General features: G+C 43.2%; 1 protein-coding gene across 1 annotated transcript; it reads left to right on the top strand.

The window, feature by feature from the left end:
* The first annotated feature begins 449 nt into the window (after positions 1-449).
* On the top strand, positions 450-5132 carry bambia (BMP and activin membrane-bound inhibitor (Xenopus laevis) homolog a). Its single transcript, XM_008438515.3, has 3 exons — positions 450-1116; positions 2924-3205; positions 4104-5132. Exons 1-3 carry the CDS (start codon positions 1041-1043, stop codon positions 4520-4522), a joined length of 777 nt encoding a protein of 258 aa, XP_008436737.2. The 5' UTR covers positions 450-1040; the 3' UTR covers positions 4523-5132.
* Positions 5133-8471: the final 3339 nt, after the last annotated feature.

Raw genomic sequence — 8471 nt, 5'->3', positions numbered from 1 at the left:
GATGATTTGAGAAATCATGAAAATAACATTTTTATTTGTACAATAAAGAAACAATTATGTTCCCAGCTTATAAAAGACATAATTGTGTGGAAACTTTGCAACACTTTAGGACTCGCTAGTTTCATCTAGGAGGAACAGACTAAATTTGTATAATTAAAATGGTAGATTTAACATTAAAAATGCCTAAATACTTTAAACAAGCAAATACAAAAATAAACACATAAATTTAACTCTTCAATCCATTAAGAAACATTTTACAGTTGTCCTACATAAACTTTTTTATTGTTTGATAGTTATGCAGGTTGAATCATTTTGTACTGCTCACATTGCTCTAAATTGCTATTCAACTTCAACCTGGGGTTCGTGTGTGCCTTTCAGCCTGTTGGTTCTATTCTGAAATTAAGTTACCGGATGTTCCCTGAACTGCACTCAGATCAATTTTGTGCCCTGGGTGGTCGGACCAATCAGAAGGAAGGAAGGCGGGGCCTGGGCCGCTTGCTGCTGCTTCTCCAGTTAAATCGCCGCCGTCTCCAGTCTGAGTGTGCAGCCCTGCGGACTGACTCATCCATTTTTCCACCTAAAATTTCTCCGCTCAGGAATACAAACGTGATGCTTCACTGCGACCGGCCACTTCGAAAGGAACAAGAGGACCAGTGGTGACAACTTCACATCCCCTTCAGTCGTTTCAAAAGGAGTATATTCACATTTTTTCCGGGTTTTTTTCCTCTCTTTTTCTTTTTAGTCCTGGAGAAGAAAACCGTGTTTTGGGGGAGTTTTTTTTTATTGTTGTTGTGGCGAACTCCGGTAATGCCGAACCGCTTCGAAAAACAAGCCAGCTAACATTTCTGTCTCCATGCGGGAACGGGAGCTCTTTTTCCTACCTGGTGGTGTTGTCAGGTCGGTGAGCTGAATGGCTCGTTTTTCACCCTAACTCCATGTAAGCCTTTTCCCCCCCAACACCCGTTTTTTTTTTTGTTGTTTTTCTCGCGGCTCTCTGCTGCTGGATATATCCGCGGTCACTGCGCAGGAATTCGGTGTAAATGGAGCGCCAGTCTAGTTTCATTTCCATCTGGCTCCAACTGGAACTCTGCGCCATGGCGGTTCTTCTGACCAAAGGTACGCTCAGACTTTGCTCTGCTGACGGGGCCTGTTTGTTGGCCTCTTCAGGCCTGGATAAACACTGTTTCAAGGGGAGACATGAAACGAGACTCCGGGGTTCCGAGTTCCGACGCTGAAGTTAGAATGCGACCTCAGTAAAGGACTATTCCACAACTTTCTTTTCATCTAGTTTACCTGTGGCGGGCTCTGGTTCACGTTGTAAACACTTAAACCGAGCTGAATCACGCCACAAAGATGACACCGCTTGAGATGAATGAAAAGTTTACTTGTCAGGACAAAAAAGTTGTAATAGTTTGTTTTTTGTTGTTGTTGTTGTTATTTAGACCAAATTGGATGAATTTCTGGTTGAAAATTGGACCACAAAGTCTGATAAAAACTGGACTGACTTATCTTCCACTTCTTTAAAAGATACCTTTGAGACCTCATCCAGTCCAGTTTAAATTAGAGATATCAGCAGGTCAGAGGTCGGGATCAGGTATTTCAGAAACGATTTAGTTTTCTTAATTTGTCTATAAACCAAGTGCATCAGAACTAACAAGTGACTATTGTTGGTTAATAACACACTAACAGGCTGTTGAGGACTTTTAAAGTTTTAATTTAATCCCAAAAATCAGAAAAACAGGCTTTGATGCTTGATTTCAATTTGTGATTTGCTTTAGTAACTTGTTGTTTGGATTTTAATTGTCTATCAAAAAAACAAATGCAGTGTTTCTTTCCCTCTTGTTCTATGTTTTAGTTAATATTGGTACTGGTCAGGAAAAGCTTGAATCGGTGCACTGTTCCTATAAAAGCTGGAAAAGGAAAAAAATTCTCTTTTTTTCTGTTTTCTTTTATTTATACATCAATGGACGTGTGACAAATCACAAACTGTGTGGTCAGCGCAGAATAAGGCGTTCCACGTTTTTACTGATCTTAATTTAGATTTTGATCTGGAGAGTCAAACGCTTTCCAGATGAATTAAAAATAAAAACAAGAGAAACCAAATTCATTAAAGTTCCAAATCAGATCCTGGCATCCATCTGGTGCCTCTGGAAGTCATAGCAAGCAAACATTCAAACAAAAACCTTTTTTTTTTTTTTTTTTTAAAGTGACTAAAATCTCCTAAAGAAGCTGAAAAACCCTGAAATTGTTTTAATGACTTTAAATCGTCAGATAAACTAACTTTACCCTACGAGGTTTAAACAACCCAAACTGTAGCATCTCATCGGCCATGTTTCACTTCTCTCACTCCTGGTGCGAAGGAAGCCTCCATCCATGTATCGGAGCCACTCGGGGGCCCAGAGAGCCTGGCTGAGGGCCCCTCCCTCTGGTCAGCCCACAAAGGGGCCTCTCCTCTCTAATGAAATATTCTCCAAATGACCTGCCTTAGCCCTGCTGCTCCAATCATTCACAGGGAAAACACTGATCTGATGAATGTGGGCCTTGCACTGCAAGTTGGCGCAGCCTCACAGCAGCTACAGACACTTCTTCTTCTGCTTAGGATGTATTCAGGTTGATACATTGTATCGTTTTAGTGATGATGCAACCTGCAGGCCAAGTGGCCTCTGGGCTGTGTGTTGTTGTGTAGATCGAGGCTGCCATAATGAGAAGCTAGCCTGAGCTCACTCCCAACCAGCAGAACTCGGCTCCAGGGTGGGAAGAGTTGACTGCTTGTTGGTGGAGCTACACGCTCATTAGCATCTACTGCAGGAGAAGCTAGCAACAGTTAGCCAGAGGAGGAGGAGGGAATGAAACCAGCTGCTGTAAAAACAAACAAAAAGAAACATGAAATGTAGTTTCTCTTACTCTTCTTCTTCTCGTCCAGGAGAGATCAGGTGCTACTGTGACGCGCCACACTGCGTGGCCACCGGCTACATGTGCAAGTCTGAGCTGAACGCCTGCTTCACCAAGGTCCTGGACCCGCTCAGCGCCAACTCACCCCTCACCCACGGCTGCCTGGACCCCGTCTCCGGCGCCGCGGACGTCTGCGGCAGCGGCCGCCGCTCCGCCGACCCCCTCGGCGGTGCGCTGACGTTGGAGTGTTGCCACGACGATATGTGCAACTACAGGGGCCTGCAAGACCTGGCGCACACCAGGGACTCAACAGGTGAGGCAGCACGATGAAGTATGGCGATAAACGATGAAGCGATGGCGTACAGATAATGATGCAAGAAGGAAGAAATGGATATAACTTGGTAAAGAACGCTTAACAGGAACTGGAAGATACTCAAAACAAAAGAACTCAAACCATAAATAATGATTATGATGTTTCTAAACAAAACTGCCCTTCAAAAAATATCAATGAGAATGGAAATTATTGCACTCATTTTATTTGTTCAATCAATTAATTGATTGTTAATTGCGGCAGGCAAGATGTGGGCCCTTATTTTCCTCCTTTCAGTTTCAGAAGCAGTGTTTAGTTTTTCCTTCTTTTTTTTTTAATAATTTTTTTTTCCATATCCCGCCTCATTCTTAATTTTCCAGCTTAGCAGAACTTAACGTTTTAAACTTTTAACAAGCCCCAGCTCTGCGCCTGCAGAGGCGAGAGAGCCGGGCAGTTTTTACCTTTAAGCTCTTGGAAGGAGATCAGATGCGCTGTTTCTTTTTTCTTTTTTTCTTTTTTTATTACGTGCGCACCATGTAATTTTCCCACCAAGCTGGAATGTGCCTCGCAGGACGAACATCCCTGACGTCCGCTCAGAAACGCGGGGCCTGTCGAGTTCTGAGGCGGAGGGACTTTTCAGGTTTTTTAGTTTTTTTTTGTTGTTTGCTTTGTTTTCAGAGGCAGAGCAGACTGTAGTTTATTAGCTCAGATTAATCTCTGGGATAAGGTGACTCATTTGTTTTCACCTCTCCTCACCCTCACTCTCTCTCTCTCTCTCTCTCTCTCTCTCTCTGTTGTATTTCTTCCTTGCTTTCTCTTTTCTGTCGAGGGGGGGGTTAAAAGCTGAGCATCGTTTCTTAACAACGTGAAGCTAACCGTCCGATTGTCTCCATGTTTGCAGAGAGCCGTTACCCCACCGACGGCAACCGGAACCTGGTGACGCGCGTGCAGGAGCTGGCCTCGGCCAAGGAGGTGTGGTTCCGGGCGGCGGTGATCGCCGTGCCCATCGCCGGCGGCCTCATCCTGGTGCTGCTCATCATGCTGGCGCTGCGGATGCTGCGCAGCGAGAACAAGCGGCTGCAGGACCAGCGGCAGCAGATGCTGTCGCGCCTCCACTACAGCTTCCACGGTCACCACACCAAGAAGGGCCACGTGGCCAAGCTGGACCTGGAGTGCATGGTGCCGGTGTCGGGCCACGAGAACTGCTGCCTGACCTGCGACAAGATGCGGCAGGCCGAGCCGGGCGGCGGCGGCGACAAGATCCTGTCGTTGGTGCACTGGGGGATGTACAGCGGCCACGGCAAGCTGGAGTTCGTCTGACTGCCTCTAAAAGGACATTCCTTTGTTTTGTTTTTTGTTTGTTGTTTTGCTAAAACAATGCGGGACTGATCTCATGCCGCGCGTTTTTGTTTTTTTTTGCTAGAGGAGCACTTTACTTGAAAATGAAAAGGCAGATCTGTATTTAAACTTGAGAGGGGCTCGCTGAGGATCCTGGACTTTCTACACTGAAACGCTGAAGGATTCCAAAATTTTTTGTCTTATTTGCACATTTGTTGTCGTTTCTTTCTTTTTTTTTTTTAGTTAAAAAAAAAAAAAAAATCAAAAAACCAAGATTTTTACACTGACACCAGGGTACAAGAAAAGGACTGATTGAGGAGGAAGCGAGAGAGAGAGAGATCTCGGTGCTTTTGGACTGTAGGTGTGAACACTCCTCTGGATGTTTCATGATTCAAGCTTATTGTAAAGATTTAAATATATCTATATATATTTTTGTCTGAGAAAACTGACCGGTGTGCGTCTTCTTTGGAGTGAATGTTCCAACTTCTTTCTGTGATCAGACTAAAAGCTTGATTGTATGTATGTATGTGTGTGTGTGTGTGTGGGTGCGCATGTGTGAAAGAACTTCAATTAAAGTGACTTTTTATTTAAATCTGGATTCTTTGTTTCCTTCTTGACGTTTCCTGGTTATTAGACGGTAATAACAGGAGTATTATCGACCACAGCAGTGGAGAGCTTCTGTTTAAACCAGAAAAACCTTTGAACATCTATTGTCTGCCATGATTCCACCGACTGGTTGCACTGAGGTTTGATTTCTGAATTATCAGTTTATAAACTTCCTGGTTAAAGATTCAGCTGGAAATGTTAGTCTAAAAACTTGCATCTGGATTTAGTTGAACTTTTAGTCATATCGACACATTGTAGCAAAATGAACTCTACAGTAGGACTCGTTTATCCATGACTATGAAATAATTTCATTTCCCCTAATGTGGGAATGTTTTCCCTGGAAAAGTAGAGTTTGCCTTGCTAACGTATCCATAAGTCTCGCTTTGTTACATTGCAACCACATACATCAATGTATTTTATTTACTCAAAAGACCAACACAAAATAACACATAATTGTGAAGAAGAATGAAAAGGAATGACAATCTGAAAAGTGTGGTGTGCATTTGAATCCAGCTTCCCTGAGTAAATACTTTTTCGATGAGCGTTTCGCTGAAGTGTGCAAATTAGATGGTTTTGGGGTCTTCTCTGCCAGCCTTGCATGTCTAGTTTAAGGTTTTTGCCTATTTTGACAGAGGTTCTCTGTTGGATTTACTGCAAGACTTTGACTATACCATTTTAACCCAAAACTTTAATCTTTTGCAGCCTCTAACTGGTTCTCCTCCAGAACTCAATACAATACAATACAATACAGTTCCAACCATTTTCCTTTTACTCTAACCAGCTTCACTCTCTCTATGTGGAAGAAAACCATCCCCACAGCATGATTCTACCTCCACCATGTTTCATGTAAAGTTGGTGTATTCAGCGTGTTTGTATTCTGAGTCACAAATATTTGTTTTGCATGTACAAACCACAAATGCTGTTTAGGGGTATCAGAGTAAAAGGGGATGAATACTCATGCTGCGTGCAAGTTGTAGTCGGAACTGGAAAATTCCAACTTCCCAGGAGGAAAAATCAACTGGAACGCCTTCTGAAGTTGGATTTCCCACCGGGAAAGAGGAAGCAACTCCAACTACATCCCTTTGTAAGGCCAACTTCCTGTTTCAATATGGCCGCTCCTCGCATCAACAGTACTAAGATGTGGTGGAAGCATGTAAAAGTATGTAAAGAAAAATCAATGTTATATGAAGCAACTGCAAATCTAAGCTGAAGAAAATTAAAAGTGGTGTTGGCTTTAAACAATGAGGGTAAGAGGTACAGAGAACAATGTCTGCTGGTGTTGGCATGTTGAAATCCCGACTTCTTAACAGAAACAGTTACCTCAGGTCTGACGTCAAACCCTGCTCCAAATTCCCACTTCCCATTTAACAGGAACACAGCAGTAGACTCATTGTACTTTTGAAATTTTATGTTAAAAAAAACCCCATACATTATTTTCCTTGAGCTTTGTGTTTTCCCCTACTTTGTGTTGGTGTAATGGCAGCACAATAAAACACCAAGTTTCAAGTGTTTGGTTGTCACCTTGCAAAATGCAAAAATAAGTTCAAATGTTTTTCCACTCTACATCCAGAGGTCACTTTGGTCTGACAGTCTACAGGACAGCTAATTTTATTAGACCCAGAGGAGAGTACTTTCAGGTCTGTCAGACGATTAAGTTCAATAACAAAAATGAGCTGTAAATTGTTTTTTGGAAGATGGACTCAGGTACCACTTTCTGTTTTGTCTCTCTTTCCACTTGCTTGTGGGGAAACACCACAAATGGCCATTAGCAAACCACTCGCTCTTCCTTCCAGCCAAATCTTCCTCGAAGTGGGGATGCAAGCAGAAATGAGCGGAACGGTCAAAGCCCACCGGTGACAGCTTGTTTGGAGCTTGAGGTCAGGTCTCTGTGGCGCAGGAGTTTCCAAACTCCCTTTCGATTATTTACATTTCTGAGAGTTCGAATGCGGCAGCGCTCGTGACAGGAGTCGCCGCAAGTTGGTGCCGTCAGTACTGGCTGCATCGCACAATGGATTATTGGGGTGAGTGGGGGCGTTTGGGTTGAAAAGTTCACACCCTAGGGCTCGTGGTTACCGTAGAAACCGCAACCAAGACATCTTGTGAGGATTTAAAAGTTGAGGTCCACTTTTCGCAGAGCTCAGCCTGTGTTTTTGTCCATTAGGAGGACAGGAAAACACTATTAGCAGCTATCCACTTAGCGGCAGCATGCATTAGCGAGGCTCAGGGCCTCCCAGAGGACTATTAGCCTTGTAATAATAACACTGTCCCCTGGCAGCCTAATGTGATGGCTGTTTTCTTTAGCTTGATCCCACTTTGTTGGCTAACCCACGGGTGTCCTGTGGTAACAGAGGTGGCAAAGAGAATTCTACAAGACCTACCAGCAACCAGTTCCTTCTTACGCCTTAGATGTGATTGAGTTGATTGCATTACACTGATTAAACACACACACACGCACATATCCTTGTACTTTTATACAAACCGAAGACTTTGTATTGACTTGTCTTCATTATAGTAACTCCCTTTATCCTTAAACTAATCTATCCCTAACCCTAACCTTAAAGGGGAAGTATTGTGTATTTTCCAGGCACATAGTGCCATTTTAGAGCAGAATCAAGTTACTGTGTTGCCTTCAGTTGTTATAAAGTAACAGAAGTAACTGGTATAATGACGTCAGCTGATGCGTATTTCCACCAGGTGTTTGCTAATTGCTGTTGGCTATTCTGAAGGAACTGAGTGGGGGAGTCATGGAAGCTTGCAAGCTTGAAAACTGCAGCTCCAAGGAGGAGCTCTGGCCTCGAAGGTGGAGGTAGGTCTAGGACAGGCGTTTTGCACTGATTAAGGGATTTCTCAAACATGCATGAAAAAACCAAAGCAACACTTCAGATATGTTTTTGATGAATGTGACTCACTCTTTTGAGTCACATTCTAACTCACAAGAGTTGCTTTAATATAATTCTGTCCCCAATTCACAGCATACATCTAGACCTAACACCTAATCCTAAACAAGGGGTTCCACCGTATTAGGACCGGGCCTTGGTCCCCATAAGACCTATTGGTCTTCAGAAGGTTAATGAATATGCCATAAATGGTCCTAAGAAGAACAGTTCAACAAGAACACACTCTCACCATCATCACCACTCAGAGCCATGTGACAATCTATAATAGGACCTTCCACTGACTTACATTTAATTTAAACCAGACTTCATCACTAACTTTAGCTGTAAATAAGTCAAGTTGTAACAATTTCCTCTAACGATCGCCTCAAATCCAGAAGGTTTTGCCTGAACCCGTCCCAATAACCACATGCATGTGGTCCCTATAGGGA

This window comes from Poecilia reticulata, chromosome 20 (assembly GCF_904066995.2).
Source record: "Poecilia reticulata chromosome 20, P_reticulata-male-v2, whole genome shotgun sequence".
Classification (NCBI taxonomy): Eukaryota; Metazoa; Chordata; class Actinopteri; order Cyprinodontiformes; family Poeciliidae; genus Poecilia; species Poecilia reticulata.
This window is presented reverse-complemented; position numbering and strand designations above follow the sequence as displayed.

Excerpts from the sequence above, each read along its gene's own strand:
- bambia (XM_008438515.3), top strand. The coding sequence starts at position 1,041 with ATGGAGCGCCAGTCTAGTTTCATTTCCATCTGGCTCCAACTGGAACTC. Across the intron at positions 1,117-2,923 it reads GGCGGTTCTTCTGACCAAAG|GAGAGATCAGGTGCTACTGT; the intron begins GTACGCTCAGAC and ends CTTCTCGTCCAG. Across the intron at positions 3,206-4,103 it reads GCACACCAGGGACTCAACAG|AGAGCCGTTACCCCACCGAC; the intron begins GTGAGGCAGCAC and ends CCATGTTTGCAG.